Raw genomic sequence first — 21825 nt, 5'->3', positions numbered from 1 at the left:
GGTCGGATCTAAACAGAGAAGAAAAGGAAAAATCAGAAAAGACCCTACATGCAACTGTAATTAATTATATGGTCCTGTATAAACAGTAATCACTTATCTGGTATGCAAATCCTGTGCACAGCTGGTATCTACCTCTATATGGGAATATTGGTCTTTTGTGTAGTGTATTTTCTTCAGTAAAAATATAGCTGGATTAGTCAGTGGTAATGGTAGTAGTGGCCATAGTGTGGCAGTATTATTTGTCCCTTACTGGTAACACACTAAACTAGCACTGTGCAGAAATTTCATTTTGTTTGGAAGTGATGGCCATTTTTTTTTAACTGGTTATGTACTATACGATACTGGTTATATACCTATACTATAGTTACTATATATATTAGTATTGTTCCCGTTTTGGTCAGGTTTGGTCAGTAACAGTATGATAATATTCCTCCTTGTGCACAAGTATTATTGGTAACATTGGTTTCAGTATACAGGATCTGGTCAGTAACAGTATGACGGTAATTTGTACGGTGATAATATTCCTCCCTGTGTACTTGTATTATTGGTAATACTGGTCTCTGTATACAGGATTTGGTCAGTAACAGTATGCATGGTGATAATATTGCAGCCTGGATCGGCAGCTGCAGTGTGCGTTATCTATATGAATACAGGATTGGGGATCAGAATCATGGCGACAAATGGTGGCATCTCAAAATGGTTCTGTGGACGGCTTGTGAACTGGTCAAATATATAAAGCACTTTTTTGACTTCTTGGGACTAGTATTGGGAGTAGGAGTCATATTTTACCCATATGGTTCAAATAATGTCTATCTGGTTGTTTGAGGGAATAACCATGTATCTGGAATGCTCTTGTTTTGAGAGGAATATTGTCCATCTGGTCTATATGATGATTTTTGCCTGTCTTTGATTCCTCCTCTGATACCGTACATTAATCCTTTGATAGGAGGATCAGCAGCCGTCAAGGCACTTCAAGCAATCTGTCCAGCTATTTATATGTGATCAGTGGTTGGCTAAGTGTCATATGTAGACTCCTTTGTTGGTTTTGTATTGCTCTTGTATTGTCTAATATTCCATGTATGTATTGTTGCTTTTTCAATGCATTTCCCCCTCCTGTATATCCACTCTGTTTGTGATCCCCTGATGAACCGCTGTATAATATAAGATAAGTGGGGAAACGCGTTGGGATATACAGTTGTTCATCTCAGGAGAACTTTTGGTATATTTAATTGGAGTATTGTTGTATCTACTTTATATTTGATGTAATAGGGTTTTAAGAATATGAATAAATTGATGTTAGCTCAATGTAGATAATGTTTTTATTGTAAATGTTGGTCTCATTATACAGGATTTGATCAGTTACAGTATGATGGTAATATGTATGGTGAAATTCGCTTCTTGTATGCTCTTGTTATGGTGTTAATGTAGGACTTTCTTTTAGGGATACTATCATAACATTACACATATATTTACTTACTTAGTTTAAAAAAATAAATAAATAATAGTTTCTTACTTTCCATCTGTGAGCTCTCGGCATGTATAGACTACCTGAGTATATATAGGTTGTGGAGGTGTGTTTGCAGCAATCGCACTCCTTTCAGGTAGTGTATACATGCTGAGATCTGATGGAAGAATGATTGCTGAAACCACATTGTATAGTTGCCTATTGGTAGTAGTGAGTACATTGAAGGAGGATGCTATGTGCAAGGGGGGGCAGATAGGTGGATTGGTGGGGTGGGGTTAGGTAACAAGGTTAGGGGCCTGGCTTGGGCTATGGTTTCTAGCCCCTAGTCTTTTGGAGACCTAGCAATGCCCCTGCTAAGAATTAGGACTAAATAGCCAGCTGAGTATTAGCAGTTAGGGGTGCTTTCCTATAGTGTCTGAAACTATCCAATCAAAACTTATAGTGCCAACAGTGTAGGCCCACGCCCTCGAATGGCAACACCCAGTTGGCTATTTAGTCATACATTTGTAGAAAAATTGACATACAGAGCTATAAGAAAAGATGTTCATGAATTATTTAATGGGGATTACAAGTATCTACTAAAACAAGTATGTCAAGAAAAGACACAGGTCCTGTTTAAAATTAGGGACAATACCACATGGACAAGAGTGACACTACTTCTGTAAATTATAGGGGTATTGAGGCCATCGACATCTTATTCCCTATCCAAAAGATAGGGGATAAGATGTCTGATGGCGGGGGGCACATCTCTGTTCAAAGCAGTATGTGTGAATAATTCCACCCATTTTCGGAAACTCCACCTTTCTCCTTGTAATAGACAATTTTATCAGTAATATGGGTATGGTGTATGCACAGCTTTACTTCATTCAATGCAAAGAAGATTCACTTACTACTTCGTAGCTTCAAAGCATGTTTCTTTATTGATTGCAAGTTTTTTCCTCTCACTTCGCACGGCTTCGATGTTACAAGCTGACCGGCTGGCAGAGATCTTACACACCACTGGTCGGATCCAGAGGTCTGACGCTACATTTCGGGGTACGCCCCCTTAGTCATGCCAATCTCTCTCTGGCACCCCCACGATCTCCGTGCAGCACCCAGATCATTATTTGCACGCATAGACATAGGAGGAGATTTATCAAAACCTGTCCAGGAAAAGTTGCCCATAGCAACCAATCAGCTTGCTTCTTTTATTTTTAACAAGGCCTCTGTAAAATGAAAGAAGCAATCTGATTGGTTGCTATGGGCAACTTTTCCTTTGCACAGGTTTTGATAAATCTCCCCCCATAGACATTAATCAAGGGGGCGCGGCGTGACGTCACGTCTTCAGTCCCAAAAACTCGGAGGTTTCTGAGACTAGAACAGCAGCCCGGCACAGAAGGCTGGGTGCTGCCCTAAGATTGTGGGGGTCCCGATCAGTCACAATCAGGTCATGATCAGTCACCTCATCCCCTATTCTTTTGGATAGGGGATAACATGTCTATGACCAGAATACCCCTTTACAGACTGTTTTTTCTAATCCTGGACAAGCCCATTAAAGTGGGCACTGTCAGATCTGAACTCTTTTTTTATTTGTTGTTCCTGCTAAAAATAAAAGACTTTGTAATATAGATGTTAAAAAATGTTTTGAATCTTTAATAAAGAAATTAGTGATCGACCAATTATCGATTTGGCCGATATCCACGGTTTTGGACGTTATCGGTATCGGCAATTACCTTGCCGATAATCCGATAATGCCCTGCTCACCGCACCACAGCGCACCCGCGCGCCAGGCAGAGATCTGAACTGGATGCCTGCTGAAATCAGCAGGCATCCAGGGCAAACGCCGAGGGGGGCCATGTAGGCCCTTGCGATCTGTGGCGATACCGGGCTGATCGGGTCTCTGGGACCCGACCGCCCGGTAATTTCACAGACAGCCAGGACCATGCTAACGTATAGGAGCGCGGTGGCAAACCGGCCACCTCCTCCTATACCCTGCGATCCGTCGGTTAGTTAACCGACCAATCGCAGGGGGGGGGGGGGGGGGGCGGTTACTTCCTCCCGTCCTGCCCGGCCCCTGAAAGTCCGGAGAGGACGGGAGGAAGACCGGAGGACGCAGCGGGGGACGGGGGAGTGCTGGGGCCCGGCCCCGGTACTTACCTTGTCCCTGAAGACCCGGATCCCTGCGATGAAGACGGCGGCGGCGGCGACAGGTGAGTTGATCTTCAGCCGCGGTCGGGCCCTTTACAGCAATGCACGTCGCCGTAAAGCGACATGCATTGCTGTAATGGGACCCTGTAAACTACAACTCCCAGCATGCCCAGACAGCCCTTGGCGTCTGGGCATGCTGGGAGTTGCAGTTTTGCAACATCTGGAGGTCCACAGTTTGGAGACCACTGTGCCCTTCCAGATGTTGCAAAACTACACATCCTCAGCATGCCCGTACTGTCCAGGCATGCTGGAAGTTGTAGTTCTGTAACATCTGGCCCTTCAGATGTTGCAGAACTACAACTCCCAGCATGCCTGGACAGTTTTGGCATACTGGGAGTTGTAGTTTTGAAACATCTGGAAGGGCACAGATTGAGAACCACTGTATAAGTGGTCTGCAAACTGTAGTCCTCCAGATGTTGCAAAACTACAACTCCAAGCATGCTGGGAGTTGTAGTTCGGCAACATCTGGCTCTAAAGATGTTGCCGAACTACTACTCCCAGCATGCCTGAGAATGTTTGGGAGTTGTGGTTTTGCAACAGCTGGAGGCACACTGGTTGGGAAACATTGTCTGTTTCCTAACTCAGTGTTTCCCAACCCGTGTGCCTCTAGCTGTTGCAAAACTATAACTACCAGCATGCACTGATAGACTGTGCATGCTGGGAGTTGTAGTTTTGCAACAGCTGGAGGTCCCCCCCTGTGAATGTACAGGGTACATTCACATGGGCAGGGGGCTTACAGTGAGTATCAGGCTGCAAGTTTGCGATGCAGCAAATTTTGCGCGGCAGCTCAAACTCGCAGCGGGAAACTCGCTGTAACCCCCCGCCCATGTGACTGTACCCTAAAAACACTACACTACACTAACACAAAATAAAATAAAAAGTAAAAAACACTACATATACACATACCCCTACACAGCCCCCCTCCCCTCCCCAATAAAAATGAAAAACATCTGGTACGCCACTGTTTCCAAAATGGAGCCTCCAGCTGTTGCAAAACAACAACTCCCAGTATTGCTGGACAGCCGTTGACTGTCCAAGTATGCAGGGAGTTTTGCAACAGCTGGAGGCACCCTGTTTGGGAATCACTGGTGTAGAATACCCCTATGTCCACCCCTATGCAAATCCCTAATTTAGGCCTCAAATGTGCATGGCGCTCTCACTTTGGAGCCCTGTCGTATTTCAAGGCAACAGTTTAGGGTCACATATGGGGTATCGCCATACTCGGGAGAAATTGCCTAACAAATTTTGGGGGGCTTTTTCTCCTTTCACCCCTTATGAAAATGTGAAGTTGGGGTCTATACCAGCATGTTAGTGTAAAAAAATTAATTGTTTACACTAACATGCTGGTATTGCCCTATACTTTTCATTTTGACAAGAGGTAAAAGGGAAAAAAAGCCCCCCAAAATTTGTAATGCAATTTCTCCCGACTGAGGAGATACCACATATGTGGGTGCAAAGTGCTCTGGGGGCGCACAACAAGGCCCAGAAGGGAGAGTGCGCCATGTACATTTGAGGTGATTTGCACAGGGGTGGCTGTTTGTTACAGCGGTTTTGACAAACGCAAAAAAACCAAAACCCCACATGTGACCCCATTTCGGAAACTACACGGAATGTAATGAGGGGTGCAGTGAGAATTTACACCCCACAGGTGTCTGACAGATCTTTGGAACAGTGGGCTGTGCAAATTAAAAATGTTGTACAGACCACTGTTCCAAAGATCTGACAGACAACAGTGGGAGTAAATGCTCACTGTACCCCTTTGTTACGTTCCTCAAGGGGTCTAGTTTCCAAAATGGTATGCCATGTGGGGGTTATTTTGCTGTCCTGGCACCATAGGGGCTTCCTAAATGCGACATGCCCCCCGAGCAAAATTTGCTCTCAAAAAGCCAAATATGACTCCCTCTCTTCTGAGCATTGTAGTTCGCCCGTAGTGCGCTTCAGGTAAACTTATGGGGTACCTCCATACTCAGAAGAGATGGGGTTTCAAATTTGAGGGGGTATTTTTTGCTATTAACCCTTGCAAAAATGTGAAATTTGGGGGGAAACACCCATTTTAGTGAATTTTTTAATTTTTTTTACGTATGCAAAAGTCGTGAAACCCCTGTGGGGTATTAAGGCTCACTTTATTCCTTGTTACGTTCCTCAAGGGGTGTAGTTTCCAAAATGGTATGCCATGTGTTTTTTTTTTGCTCTCCTGGCACCATAGGGGCTTCCTAAATGGGACATGCCCCCGAGCAAAATTTGCTCTCAAAAAGCCAAATATGACTCCTTCTCTTCTGAGCATTGTAGTTCGCCCGTAGTGCACTTCAGGCCAACTTATGGAGTACCTCCATACTCAGAAGAGGTGGGGTTACAAATTTTGGGGGGTATTTTCTGCTATTAACCCTTGCAAAAATGTGAAATTTGGGGGGAAACACACATTTTAGTGAATTTTTTTTAAATTTTTTTACATATGCAAAAGTCGTGAAACACATGTGGGGTATTAAGGCTCACTTAATTCCTTGTTACGTTCCACAAGGGGTCTTGTTTCCAAAATGGTATGCCATGTGTTTTTTTTTTTTTGCTGTTCTGGCACCATAGGGGCTTCCTAAATGCAACATGCCCCCCAAAAACCATTTCAAAAAAATGTACTCTCCAAAATCCCCTTGTCACTCCTTCGGTTCTGAGCCCTCTACTGCGCCCACCGAACACTTTACATAGACATATGAGGTATGTGCTTACTCGAGAGAAATTAGGCTACAAATATAAGTATACATTTTCTCCTTTTACCCCTCGTAAAAATTCAAAAATTGGGTCTACAAGAACATGCAAGTGTAAAAAATGAAGATTGTGAATTTTCTCCTTCACTTTCCTGCTATTCCTGTGAAACACCTAAAGGGTTAAAAGGCTGACCGAATATCATTTTGTATACTTTGGGGGGGGGTGCAGGTTTTATAATGGGGTCATTTGTGGGGTATTTCTAAGATGAAGACCCTTCAAATCCACTTCAAACCTGAACTGGTCCCTGAAAAATTGTGAGTTTGGAAATTTTGTGAAAAATTGGAAAATTGCTGCTGAACTTTGAAGCCCTCTGGTGTCTTCCAAAAGTAAAAACGTGTCAATTTTATGATGCAAACATAAAGTAGACCTATTGTATATGTGAAAAAAAAATTAAAATATTTTGAATATCCATTTTCCTTACAAGCAGAGAGCTTCAAAGTTAGAAAAATGCTAAATTTTCAAATTTTTCATAAAATTTTCAAATTTTTCACCAAGAAAGGATGCAAGTTACAACATTTTTTTACCACTATGTTAAAGTAGAATATGTCACGAAAAACAATCTCTGAATCAGAATGATAACTAAAAGTATTCCAGAGTTATTAATGTTTAAAGTGACAGTGGTCAGATGTTCAAAAAAATGGCCGGGTCCTAAGGTGTAAAATGGCTGGGTCCTTAAGAGGTTAAAGCGCCCACTTTAAATCAATTATCTGCAGCGGCATCGCCGGGGGGAGATAAATAGCCAATAAGTTATACCAGAATATCGGTATAAGTTATCGGCTATCGGCCTTAACCTCCACAGAATATCGGTATCGGCCCTAAAAAATCGATATCGGTTGAACCCTAAAAGAAATTGGCTCCTGAAAATCCGACCCAATAGGAGTCCACATAGCTACTGGGATGCTAACCAGTTCCACAGCAGCATAACACTTGTCCAGGAGTCATGGAAAAGAGATAACTGATTCATGAACAAGGCTGTATGAGCAGACACACCAATCACCTCTTACCACCACAAGGGATGGACACGCCCCCTTCCCCTAAGCACTGTGAGGTATTTTTTATAATAAGCTAGCTGAGTACCCGGCGTTGCCCGTTTTTTTTTCTTCCTAATCCTTGTTGGGGAAGAAAATCAGCAAAGGAGGAAGCTTTTGAGTTCATATGCCATTTTCATATATTGTTGTCATATCCTGTCCCCATATCCCGACCCCATATCCTGACCTCATATCCCGTCCTCATATCTCGACCTCCTATCCTGACCTCCTATCGCGACCTCCGATCCCGTCCTTTGATCCCGACCTCTTATCCTGTCCTGTCTAAGCGCCGGAGTACCCCTTTAAGCTGCCCTGTGTGTGTACATGAGGAGCTGCACTATTTCTATAACGTGAATAGGTTTTTTTTGCAGCAGATTTCTGCTCTGCAGACTTAATCTCTAAATTCTCCCAGAGTTTATGGGTGGAGCTCCTTCCTCCCCCATTCATAGATTTGTATGTCTTGTCTTGCAGTCTGGAGAGAGAAGAATTTGATAACAGGAGAAATACGTGTTTTTGTCTAATAAGATTTATGACAATGTGTCTTATATTTGTACTTTTGATCTATACAACGTTTAATTACATGACAGTGCTTTTTTAACTATATTCTAATTATGAACAGTCTACATGCAGAATCACATTCTTTACAGCTGATTTTTGTAGAAATAAACCAGTAAGGTCATATGTAGTTTTTTTTTATAGTCAATATATTTATTACCTGTTCAATTGTCACCTATTCACAGGCAGTGGGTTAGCTTAATCACCTCTCTATTTAATTTAGGGGACACAGGACTCTTGTTTTAGTGATCGTTGGGTGCCCTTGCACTCCCACCGATCACCTAAGGTGTGGATAGAGTACCCAATTTCCCATTAACTAGGGCAGGTAACTGTTGAAGTGAATGGCTGATTGGATACTGTATGATGCTTTTTTTTATTTCTAAAATTTGTTCTTGAGGCATGGCAGCGACACCCTATTTCTCATGAAGCCAGTTGTGTTTGTCACCATTATCAGGATAGCTGTAGTTTTTTGCCACACACAGACACTGCAGGTTATATAAGACTGTGGTTCCCTTTGATCAGTTTCTACTTCACTTAATTATACAAAACTGATTTTCTAATACTCAGGGAATGGAGTTTTGCTTCTTTTTCCTTTCATCTTGCTCTTTGGCACGCTTAGCCTTTGATTACCCAATCATGCTTTACTTTGTCTTTCATGGTTCCAGTTTCTTGCAGTTTCTTCATTCCTGTTCTATCCGTGCTTACCGCGTAAACCTTCTCTTGCAGTTTTGCATCTGAGCGGTGTTAAGGTGACATCTCTCTCCTACAGTGTTGTAAATTGAATCCACAGATGCAATATATGGTCCTATTACATGGGTCAATTTTGCAAACATAAATATTATTTGCCAGCAACGCATCTCCTAGGTAAATCGGTGACTTGCTGTTCATCATTATGGAAGTTAAAAGGGAGTATCATCTGTATTTGCTGCTAAGAGCTGCAGACACTGTTTGATAGCTGTTTGGGTATAAAAATGAACTGTACCTTTCCTGAAGCTGATGGTCATTGCCAAATTTATAAAATTTCCTTTTAGGGTACATTCACACGTACAGGATCCTGCACAGACGTGATGCGCAGGATTTGTAACTGCAGATTAGAAGCTGTGCTCAGTCATTTAGTTTACATTGCAATCTGCAGCAGCAAATCCCGTGTAGCAAATCTGCGTACGTGTGAAAGTACCCTAAGGATCTATCGACACGTACAGCATTCTGCACAGATTTGATGCGCAGGTTTTTCTGCTGCAGATTTCGATGTAAACTCAATGACTGAACACAGCTTGAAATCCTGCGCATCAAATCTGCACAGAATACTGTATGTGTGAATAGACCCTAAAGCAGAAAAGCTGATCAAGTACCACACGCTAGCACATATCCTGGCTTGCCCTCATCATCAGATGACAAATGTACCAAGCCCTGTACATTAGTCAAGCAGGGCTAGGAGGTGAGGACAAATGAGGAGGCATGCCAGGCTGTGGTACATAAGCAGCTCAGCCTTCTTGACACTTGAACAACAAGCTGAGATATTATAAGTATAACAACCACCATGAGCTTCAGGAAAGGTACAGTTTGCTTAACAACAACCAAATACAGCTGACATATTCTTTAGATTAGAAATAGACATATATCTCCATTACTAGTGATGATGCAGGTGTTTTTTTTTTTTTTTCTTTTTTTGAATTATACTCACTCTGCTGCATTTCATTGTTAGTTCACTCATAATTTTTTTTGCATTTTTGTGAAATATGACATACATTACTATAGATATGTGGTGTAGTTTAGTGATGTCACCTTTCTTAAATGATCTGTTGTTTGACTCTTTTTAATCTGTAAGTCATTTTTTGAATAATGCTATAATAATTATTTTGTTTATTGTTTAGAATAGTGACATCTAGCATTTGTAGGTTGCTGTATGTATGTGACTTTTTGGTTCTAACCTATTTTCTGCCTCACTGACTGCTCCCAAACTGTCTGCCTTAAGACTTATTGGTCCTGGCCTATCTGTCCCAGTCTCTCCTACTATTCTGCTTTTGTGTGCCGGTCCCTATGTGCTTCTATCCCTTCTTCCCTGTTGCTCTCTGCTCAAAACTCCCTGGCATCAGGCCTATGTTCCCCATCACTCTGTGCTACCAGCCCATCACCTTTGTCTTTCTTTGCCCTTTCTTGCCTCTTTTTCTTTTCTTTGGCCTCTTGTATAATTTGACTTCTTTTAATTTGCTTATGTTTGCTGCCCATATGTTTTTGAACAGTTAAGTCATACTCCTTTTGACCCTTCTTTTCCCCTATTGTCCTGACCACCTTAACTCTTTTCTTCCTGTTCCAGGTTTCCTTCATCCAGAACCTTGTATTCTGTGTGGAGCGAGCGTACCGTGTGCCAGACTTTGGGATCTGGGAGAGAGGCAGCAAATATAACAACGGCAGCACAGAATTACATTCAAGGTATCTGCGCGCAGTGCGTTTCATTATTTCTTCACATTGATGAGCTAATTAAGTCGCAGCCCCATTTGTTTTGCCTATTATTCCTTATGGAAAGCTTTATAAACGTTCTGTATAAATAGATTGGTTTAGCAAAACTCGGTAATGAGGAGATGAAGACTGAGTGAGCACAGCTAAGTGATGTCTTCTCCAGCTTAGGGGAATAATGTGTTTCTGGTTTATTTCATTTGTGTTTAGTTTTATTATTATGTCTGAGATTCTGATTCACTCCCACCAGCCGGACCGCTCATAGCAAAATATATGAGCACAGAAATTAAAAGGGGAAGCTGCACTTCTTAATGTTTGGTAGCCTGCTAAAAGCATCTCCAACTCCCTATGCCAACCGTTATTCTGAAGGATAGACCTTTGGGGCCCACATCTTGAGCCAACACTGTGGGAGGCTTGTTGTTTGCTTTACATTGTTCCCTTGAGGGTAGGGGCTATTACACAGAACAGGGTCTGACCATTCAGATCCCCACTGATCACTAGAATGGGAGACTCCAGTCCCCCTTCCTCTCTCTCACACTAGATTCATTTGACTGTTTCTATACCTTCGATAGTGCTACAATGCATATGCTTGGCTACCATTCTATATCCGTATTCCCAGAAGAAACCATGGCACTCAAAATGTCAAAAAGTAAATAAGTTGCTTCTTTATTATTCACAATATACATGATGGTCACTCTTTATCACCAGGGAGCATTTTAAACAGAGTGGCCAACATTTCGGTCAATTTCATACCATTCACTTTCCACTTAAGTTAATTTTTTTACTTAATATAACTTAATTAACTTAATATTTTGTTAGGTTAAGTGAAAATAAATGTTTGCCATGCCTACAGACATGAACTTATTTCATTGTCTCTGTCTTCTTTTTATGCTATCCCCTTTTTATATGAAAATCTATGTTGTTGGCGGAGCTTCTGACTTTAACTTGGTTTGCTTTGAACTTCACTTCACAGCAGTTGTTAGTGCAAAAGCTCATTCCTGTGCTACATAGTGAGAAGCATCCATTAGGAGAATCTAATCTTTATAATGGTAAAATTATCTCTTCTCTCCTGACACAGCATACTGTGTTATTATAGTAAATAATATTCCCCCCTCTCCTTCCCAGTGAATTTAGTGTTACAGCCTGTAATATAGAAGCTATAGCAGTACATAATATTATATGAGGTATATTTACCTCATCCTGGCCAGTGAATATTCAGTCAGACCCCCTCATACATATTTTGAATTATGTACCTTTAGAAGTTTCTGAAAGGCCAGTGAATCATGCTGCAGTCTATTTGGTTGTATATTCCCTGTGTGTGAGGAACTGAGCAAATGAGCATACCTATTAATCTTCATGGTATAAGGTCTTTAATCACAGCCTAGTTAGTGTACGGAGGAAGAGGAACCGAACCGTTGGTGGTGTTAAAAAGTGCACATCTTTTATATTGTATGTAATACGCCTCATATTTGCTATGGTTTCTTTTGGATAAACAGTTGAGGAAAAGCCGACCTACCACTGAGCACCTGCTTTGGCCATATAACCAGAGTACTGATTGTGTAGTGGAAAAATCCACTGAGGAAAAGGTCAGACATAATGTAATAGTTCATATGACTTAAGTCACTATTTAGCCCTGCAGTTTTTCTAAACGTAACTCCATGGGTGACACATAACAAACAAGTGTTAACTATTTTGCTAAGATTAACAATGCATTATTTGTTTTCCCTGTTTGTCGTTGTTGATGTGCGCTGCATGATGGAAGCGCATTCATCTCACAGATATTAAGCATCATAATTAAGCAATGAAAACTGATGAAACTTGAGCTTGGAAAGAGGCAGAAGACTTAATCATTCCTCTCCCTTCACATCCCATGTGTCAGTGCTGATAGATGTACACGTAACCAGTCACATTACTGCTATCGTAATTCATTCCACTCACACCTCACTCAAGAATGCAGAACGCTTCTGTCCCTCACGCTAGGAATTTCGCCTTGTGGATCTTACTCTTCTATAGTACAACACATAGATGTAGAAAAGCTGTGTTCCCATTCAGTAGTCATGGTGATATAAACTATAAAATACCATAACCTATACTTCTTGTTTGGAAATAATATACCATGGGTAACAAAACCTTCTCCAATGCACAAATACTAAAAATTGCTACTAAAGTTTATTAAATATCCAAATACATCACATAAGAAACAGCAAAACAATCCTCTTACCTATAAAAAAAAAAAACATGAAACCCCTAAAAACAGAGTAACCACCATGTATGTAATAACTGTGTGTTAGTATCAGAGCAATATATCAACCCAGGATAGAATTATACAACCACCTAAATGTATTCAGTATTACCTCATGTACACATCTTTATATCAACCTTCAGTAACATCATATATATTGAACCATAGACCATTACCTGGAGTCGGCATACTGCCTCCAACCATGCTTGGAACCACCGTGCGGCCTTGAGACGCGTTTCATGGATTTACCACTTCGTCAGGAGGTGCTCTCACCATATTTGCTATTGTTTAAATAGCCAGCTCCCGCCCATTGGCACATGGACGGAGACCAGGATTCAACTTCTGTGGCTGGGTCTCCGTCCATGCGCCAATGGGCAGGAATAGGTATGCCGAGAATGGGCTTTTTAAGACCTAGTGTATTGTTTATGCAGCTTTTTCTATGTGACAGTTTTGCTTTAATTTCTCTATATATTAGCTTGCTGTGATAGGACCTAATGCTTATTATAGCTGAAAGTTTTCTACCATTTGGAAAAATCTCTCTGGGCTCAAGAGCCTAGACCAATTTGTAGAAGGTTGTTGCAAACTATCGGGGCAAAAAAAAAAAATTCTGTTCTATTCACATACACTATCTCACATAAGTGCGTTCATCTCCCACATGTTTGAATATATTATTATATATTTTCATGTGACAACACTGAAAAAATGACACTCTATATGCTATAATGTAAAGTAGTGAGTGCACAGCCTATTTAAGAACGTTTCATTTTGATTTCCCCTCAAAATAACTCATTACCCATTAATGTTTAAACATTGGCAACAAAAGTGAGTACACTCCTAAGGAGAAATGTCCAAATGGGACCAAAAGTGTCAATATTTTGTGTGTCCACCATTAATTTTCAGCACTGCCTTAAGCCTCTTGGGCATGAAGTTCACTAGAGCTTCACAGGTTGCCACTGGGGTCCTCTTCCACTCCATTATGGAGCTTGTTGATGTTAACCTTGACACCTTGTGTTCACCTACCTTCCATTTGAGGATGCCTCACAGATGCTCAGTTGGGTTTATCTCTGGAGACATGCTTGGCTAGCCCATCACCTTTACCCTCAGCTTTTTTAGCAAAGCAGTGGTTGCCATGGAGGAGTTTTTGGGATCGTCATTTTGTTCGAATACTGCTCTGCCGCCCAGTCTCCTGAGAGAGGGGGTCTCCAGTGCCAGCAGCACTCATACAGGCCCAGACCATGCCACACTCACCACCATGCTTGACCCACTTGTCTTTGTACTAATCGCCTTGTTTCCACCACACACGCTTGACACCATATAAGGGTGCATTCACACCACATTTCAGCAATACAGCAGACGAATACAACAGGGAAATTTCTAAATCGTCCATGGCCGTATTCTCACTGGACTGATCGGTTCATTTTTGCACTGTATCCGGTTTTGTGGCCACACAGTGTCATAGCGATAACACCAAATTTAAGACATCTGATTCACATTCACACCTGAGACTTTGTTACATCGGGGAGAGAAAATTGCTAATTGGGCTCAATTTAGATGTTTCCCTCTTAGGGGTGTACTCACTTTTGTTGCCAAGGTTTAGACAATAAGTGTTAAGTTATTTCACAACATTTAACACTGTTATACAGGCTGTGCAAAGTGTCATTTCTTCATGTTGTCATATGAATAGATATAATAAAATGTGAGGGGTGTACTTACTTATGTGATATACTGTTCATTCCTATTGTCTAGACTGGATACAGTAGTAACAAACCCTCATTTATTCCAGAGTTCCGCTTTGTGTACCTTCAGTCTAGAGATTACAGCCTCCTGCTCTAAGACATAACCCTGACAGGACAGTGTAAGCTCCAGTAAATGATTTAAAGCCCAAGTTCTGCAGCACTAGGATTATCATGTATCTTTACAGGACTTTCAGACCTAAAGTCAATTATTTTTCAGCGGGCAAATTGACTTAGTGCATTTGATAGGGCTCCATGTTGTGGCTTTGCTGCACTAAAGCAGTTTCTAGCAATTAAGGCTTTAGGAAGTGAATTGGTATCTGTTGGAAACTGGTCTGTGCATCTGATGGTTCTGGTTTAAAGTTATTTTTTTTTTTTTTTACAAATCAAGCTGCCAATTTTCTTCAAAAGGCTATGTGTGTCAAAAGCCAAACTATTCCACTGTCTCTGCAGAATTTTAGGTGGGCTCCCAAACTTCGAAGCCCACCCAGTTGCTTGGAAGATTTATATTTAAGTTAAAGTTTCCCCAAGTGGAGGAAAATTACCGGCAAGGAGGAGACCAACTAGGGTATCTACAATGAAGTCTCTTGGGGGTGGGGCCTGCAAAACTCCCTTGATTTACATTCAGCCCCTTACATGCTATAGGTATGACTGACCTATCATATACCGATAATATAATTAGCAACATTTAGTTATTTGTCATTCGATATACAGTGTATTTGGAAAGTTTTTTGTTATGTAATGGACTTGCGGGCTATTTGAAAAGCAAAGATTCAAGTTTCCCTCATCATTCCACACCTAATACCCTATATTTGGCAAAGTTAAAAACAGAATATTATAAATCTTCATTAATTTACTGAAAAGAGAAAGCTAAAATATTGCATTGACTTAAATATTCAGCCCCTTTACCCTTTATCCAGTTAAAAAATCCTTCTTTGCTATAATGCCACAGGGTTTGCATACATGTATTTGGGTATTTTCTTCCATGCTTCTTTGTGGATTCTTTCCAACCCTGTCAGGTTGGATAGAAGACAGCCATTTTAAGGTCTCTCTAGAGAAGTTCAACTGAGTTTAGATCAGGGCTCTGGCTAGGCAACTCAACCACATTCACAGAGATGTCACTAAGCCACTCCTGTAATGTCTTGGCTGTGTGCTTAGGGTCATTGGGAGAAATGTATCATTTATGGGCTACTCTCCGTGCAGGTTTAGAACACAAATGTTGCGATGATTTTGATGTCCGTTGGACAAATTCATCAAATGTTGCACAGTACTAGATACATTTTTCGCATCGCTAAATCATGCTGCTAGTTTAGATGTTTTTGTAAGGCTGATAAAGGTTCATCTGAGTTTGTGTGTAAATTTGGCCATGTGGGACAAATTTGCAACTTTTTGCAAAAAGTCACACTTGATAAATCACTAATTAATGCAAAAACTCTTCTAAAGCAGTCTAAAACTGGTTTCGACAATTTATGAGATGAATTTAAACTGAAAAAACAGGGTAAACAATTTGATGAATTCCCACCATTGTGTTTTTGGAAGATAAACCTTCAGCACAGTCTGAAGTCCATAGCACTCTGGATCTGTTTTTCATTAATATTATCCCTGTACTTTTCTCCATTCACCTTTTACTTAACCCTGTTTTTCATAGATCATAAGCAAGGATAAAGGGGAGAATCCCCAGACACCACTGACAGCTTATATCCCTGAGAACAAAAGATAACGTAAACTGCCCAGTCTTCCTCCCCTTAAATCGGGAGGAATCAGTGGGCTTGGCCAATATCAGTCTTATGCGTATGGTCTATTTAAGAAGTAATAAAGCTGCTGAACTGAATACTTCCACCTCATTCAGTCTAAACCTCAGTTTTCAAAATGTTTTACTGAGCCAGCAGACCTTTTGGTTAGAGATTGTTGACATTACCTAGACCAATTTGAGGTTAGTTAGATTTAAAGATAAAGTACAGTGGTCCCTCAAGTTACAATATTAATTGGTTCCTGGATAACCATTGTATGTTGACCCATGTTGAGACCAGAACTCTATGGAAAATTGGTTGGTAATTTATTTGAAGCCCCAAAATGTCATCCAAATATAGGAAAAAAAATTAAAGAAAAATAAATAAAAAAAAGTATATACTTAATACATCGGCAAGCTAATTGCCGATACCGATAATGCCCAAAATCGTGATTATCGGCCGATAATATCGGCCATACCGATAATCGGTCGATCCCTACTTCTCTCCTAATTAAAGGAGTAAAAAGAAAATACCGCTGGACATCTCCCAAAGGGGTTGATGATCTCATGTTAGCTATCAGGCACTCACTAGTCTCTGATGTTACGCTTAAATCAGGTACCTTGAGAAAAAGAACCATCCCAAAAATGCTTGTGCTAAAGTGTGGATTTCCTCATATTGTAACCGATTGAAAAGTCTGTGTAAGGGTAAAACAATTCTATACCAGGATGAATTAAAATTTTTCAAGTGAACAACTTGGAGAAATGGATGTATAGTACAAGGGGATCTGCTTTGGGTTCTTGATGTGTCTGTCTGGGGATATGCTCCAGGTCTTACAGCATATGTGGCTAATTAATGAGACTGAAAGGCTTGTAATAGTCACTTTATGGCGGAATTGTATGTGTTTTCTGATTACAGCAGAACATCTCATCACCATCACCAGGAGCCGCATATAATACATTTAAATGTCATTTCTGCTTCATTAGTCGCCAAGTCAGTTTGCCGGGAAACTGTTAGATGAGGTTTTAATGTCTCAACAAGAAGCAGAGAAACTTTTTGTAAAAAGAGAAAAAAAATAAAAACTGAATATAGAACAGCTCTTCACACTGAATCTTAAAAAGAAAGGACACTGAGAAATAAAAACATGTAAAATCAAACATAAATCATTTATTTATCACTCTGTAATTTATCATTCTGCAAAGAAGATCTAGTTATTGTCGCTTTCTCATGCCCTCTGTTAAGAATGGATATTAAAGGGGTACTCTGGTGGAAAACTTTTTTTTTTTTTTTTTTAAATCAACTGGTTCCAGAAAGTTAAACAGATTTGTAAATTAATAAATAAAACAGGTGTGCAGCTCACAACCAGATATCCGAGGTTAAATGTGGCTAATAGATCGATCCCCACCGATCAAAATAATAAATAATCTAAAATAAATATTAAAATACAATTTAAAAAAGATTAGAGATATAAAACATCTTATTCAGAGCAATAATACCTGTATAATACATTAAACTGCCATTGGGCCCTAATGGCAGAATTATAATAAATGTTGTAAAACAACTATTAATTAGTAGTAAGCCAGAAAAAAATATATTATTAGCATATGCTTTTAGTTCGGAATGAACTGATAATCCGGCACTAAAAAAATATGTTGTAAAAGTCAGTCTTGGTAGTAATTTTAGACTGTGCTGTCCATAGTTAATAGGAATAGGTGGTCCTCACCGTGGCATCAGCTGGTCCCGTATTGCAATGGGCCCAAAAATGTTTGTTCTCACCGGGGTAACTGGTCCCGTGCTGCGATGGGCCGAAGATGTTGAGTCCTGCAGTGGCTATTAAGTTACTTGCAGTGGAGAGATAGAATGATCTTTGCGAGCTTGTTGTGAGGAGAACTCCGGCAGGAGACTCCTATGCGAATGGTCTACGATGTCGGTATGCACCCGTTAGGGTGTCAGACCCTCGCACGCTTGCTTGCGGCTGGATGCTCGTGATGGAAATGGAAATCTTTGCTGTGCGCTCAGTAGGTGGAACTCTTTAATTCATGCAACATTTATTATAATTCTGCCATTAGGGCCCAATGGCAGTTTAATGTATTATACAGGTATTATTGCTCTGAATAATCCATGGAAGAAGAAGCGGCACTCCAGTCAAATAGTGATAATGTGAATTTATTCACCCATCACGTCGCAAAGGTGCTACGTTTCGGTCTACACAATGAGACCTTTCTCAAGCCAATTAAGCAGCATACATCACTTCCTTTTATATGATGCTGGGCAGTGACATCAGTGTAATCATTTACATAAATTATTCATATAAACAAAACATCACATCTCCATCATGGAGTTGAAGGAGATGTGATGTTTTGTTTATATGAATAATTACACTGATGTCACTGCCCAGCATCATATAAAAGGAAGTGATGTATGCTGCTTAATTGGCTTGAGAAAGGTCTCATTGTGTAGACCGAAACGTAGCACCTTTGCGACTTGATGGGTTAATAAATTCACATTATCACTATTTGACTGGAGTGCCGCTTCTTCTTCCATGGATTTTCAAGTCGTGAGATATTGAGTCACATCCCTGGGAGCAGAGCACCCACGTGGACCTAGAGTCCTTATCACAGTGCCGGTTCCTTCCCAGAAATTGTTTTCAATTGCTCTGAATAAGATGTTTTATATGTCTAATCTTTTTTAAATTTTATTTTAATAAATCTCTACATTTTTTCAAAACATCTGTTTTCAGTTATTTTAACTGTGTCCCAGTAGGGTGGTATTCTTGAGGTGTGGCTATATTTTAATTTTAGATTTGTAAATTACTTCTATTAAAAAATCTTAATCCTTCCAGTACTTATTAGCTGCTGAATACTACAGAGAAAATTATTTTCTTTTTGGGACACAGTACTCTCTGCTGACATCACGAGTACAGTTCTCTCTGCTGACATCTCTGTCCATTTTAGGAACTGTCCAGAGCAGCATATGTTTGCTGTGGGGATTTTCTCCTACTCTGGACAGTTCTTAAAATGAACAGAGATGTCAGCAGAGAGCACTGTGTTCGTGATGTCAGCAGAAAGCTCTGTGTTCCAAAAAGAAAAGAATTTCCTCTGTAGTATTCAGCAGCTAATAAGTACTGGAAGGATTAAGATTTTTTTAATATAAGTAATTTACAAATCTGTTTAACTTTATGGCACCAGTTGATTTAATAAAAAAAAAAAAAAAAAAGTTTTCCACCGCATTACCCCTTTAATGAAGAGCAGAGGTCTATTGAATTGGGAGGGGCCTAGCTTACCCATTTTACCATTACAGCTGTTGGAGGCGTTTACTGCTGCAGCTTACTGGTAGACATCAATTAAACTGGCTAATTCCTATTGCTGTCCCTTAAGGGGGGCTGGGGGAACTGGAGAATGTTACTGTTATGTTATACTTGTTCCAGACAACAGTTCTCTATTTGTTATAGGAGATCTACCTGCCTTCAGTTGCTAGCAGTAGGTATGCTCACGAATATTGATGTTATGTATTATTGTTATTATTGTCATTTGTCTTTATGATGTATATGCCTGTAGTGTTTTTTCTATGTATCTTCATTGTCAATGCTTGGAGGTCTTCCTTCTCGCTCAAGCCACAACATAACCTGCCGGCATTGCTGTTTTTTGTGGTTTGTTTCTTTCTTGTCCCTTCATCCATTTTTGTTTGGGCAGACTCCGCTGTTTAAATACTTCCTATTTACTTCTTTAGTATTATTTGGATGGAATGTTTGTGGGCTGGAGGTTCCTTCTAAACCTTATGCTGTGTTCAACTTGGTATGAGCATTCCAGGCCTCCATTCTTTGTCTTACAGAAAACCGTTTGACGGGTGATGTCACCTCACTTCTCCATAAAGCTTGAGCAGACCACTCTTTTCACTCCACCTTCCCCTCTCATCCAAGAGGGGTCAGTATTTTAGTACATAAAGTCATTCCTTTCAGATTCCTATCAACATCCATTGACCCCGAAGGACATTTTGTTTACCTGCTCAGTAAATTGTTTGTCCAACTTTTGATTATTGTAGGTGTGTATATCTCGCTGCCATACAACTGTATAGTCTTACAGCGCATTTTGGCTACACTGTCTGGGTTACTGGTTGCCCCAGTCCTTATGTTCAGAGATTTTAATCAGTGTCTGGATGTCTCCTTAGAAAGGTTCTGGGGTACGTGTGTACTCCCTCTGTCTTGTCCCACGGGCCTTGCTACAGGCCTTGGGGAGGTGTTTCTTCTAGATTTCCAGTGCCATTGCAATCCCTCTGCATGCCAATATTCTTGTTGTTCTGCCACTCATGGAGCTCTTTCTAGGATAGACTTGTGGTAGACCTGGTGAGGGAGGCTGCACTGCAGTTTTTGATAGGAGTTTATCAGATGACACCCCTATTCCTTTAAAGGTGCAGGTGACAGTGAGAGTTGACCTCCATGGACACTAAACCATTGTTGTTGCAGCTGCCACAGAAAATATTACTGCTGAGTTGACTGAGTTCATTACTTTGAATGCTGGTTCGGCTTCAGTCTCCACAGTCTGGGACTTGCTTAAAGTGTTTTTGATGAGCCTTTTTATTAGACACATTAGCGCTTATGAGTCTAAAACTGGGGAGATTGTTTGCAGCAGACAGTTGTGTATGTTGACTCTGCTGATGTTGCCAGGGAGGGATGGGTCCGAGCTCAGGCCAACTATAAGCAGCACCTTGAATTGGCTGCTGAAAAAAAGATTTTTTGGTGTACCATCGTTACTTGAAGAGTTGTTTTGCTTTGGCTGGTGAAGGTCATCCTCTCTTTAGTACGGCTTTGTGCCGGGCAAGTCTACTGTTTGTAATATTCTCTGGGTCTTTCTTAATTTGCAGACGACTCAGGTGGGTGCTGGGGTTAGGTCCATTTTTTTTTTAGTACTATCCTGCAGAAGCTTTTGACAGCGTTGAGTGGAATTATTTGTGGAAAGTTAATGGACATATGGGTTTTGGGACTAGATTTATGTCCTATGTCAGTTTGCAGTATAGAAATCTGATAGCCCGCATTAGCGTGAATGGTCATTAACCCATTTGAATTGCAATGGGGTACACGGCTAGGGTGCCCCCTTTCTCCACTGTTCTTTGCATTGGCCATTGAGCCTCTAGCCTGTCTGTTGAGATCATCTGCAGGTTTTGTGGAGTTTAGATGTAGTGACATTGAGAAGCACATAGCCCTATATGCAGATGATATGTTACTGTTTTTGGGAGATATTTCACACTCATTAGCTTTCATTTATACGCTTTATCTCTGAGTTTGTATCCTTCCCTGGCCTTTTAATTATTTGGGATAAGTTGGTCCTTATGGCTCCCTCCTATTCCTTAGATTGCGGTTTCCCAGATACACTAGTTTTAAACATTTGGGAACACAGATTTCCCCTTCTATCTATGATTATGTCTCCTGTTACCTGCTGCCTCTCCTAGATAAGAGTTCTCAAACATTTTAGTTTGGTGAAAGTTGCCTTTGTCGGTAGTTGGCTGTGCTAACCTGACCAAGATAGTTTTAATGCCCTAATTGCTGTATGTTTTGCAAAAGTATTCATTGTGGAATGTGATGGCCTACTTTCAGAGTATACAGCATCACTTTAAGGTTAGGTTTCCACGAAGTTTTTTTTCTAGCATTGTTTGGATATCTGCCACTGCAGTTTTT

At 40.6% G+C, this 21825-nt stretch overlaps 1 protein-coding gene across 3 annotated transcripts in view; it reads left to right on the top strand.

Moving 5' to 3' along the window:
- The window catches only part of PHKB (phosphorylase kinase regulatory subunit beta), a 297465-nt gene that overhangs the window by 139694 nt on the left and 135946 nt on the right, over positions 1-21825 (top strand). For all 3 annotated transcript variants that reach the window (XM_056525638.1, XM_056525640.1, XM_056525639.1), the window contains one exon: positions 10313-10428. In XM_056525638.1, the coding sequence (XP_056381613.1) occupies positions 10313-10428 (116 nt within the window). The remainder of the gene's footprint in view (positions 1-10312; positions 10429-21825) is intronic.

This window comes from Hyla sarda, chromosome 6 (genome assembly GCF_029499605.1).
Source record: "Hyla sarda isolate aHylSar1 chromosome 6, aHylSar1.hap1, whole genome shotgun sequence".
NCBI lineage: Eukaryota > Metazoa > Chordata > Amphibia > Anura > Hylidae > Hyla > Hyla sarda.
This window is presented reverse-complemented; position numbering and strand designations above follow the sequence as displayed.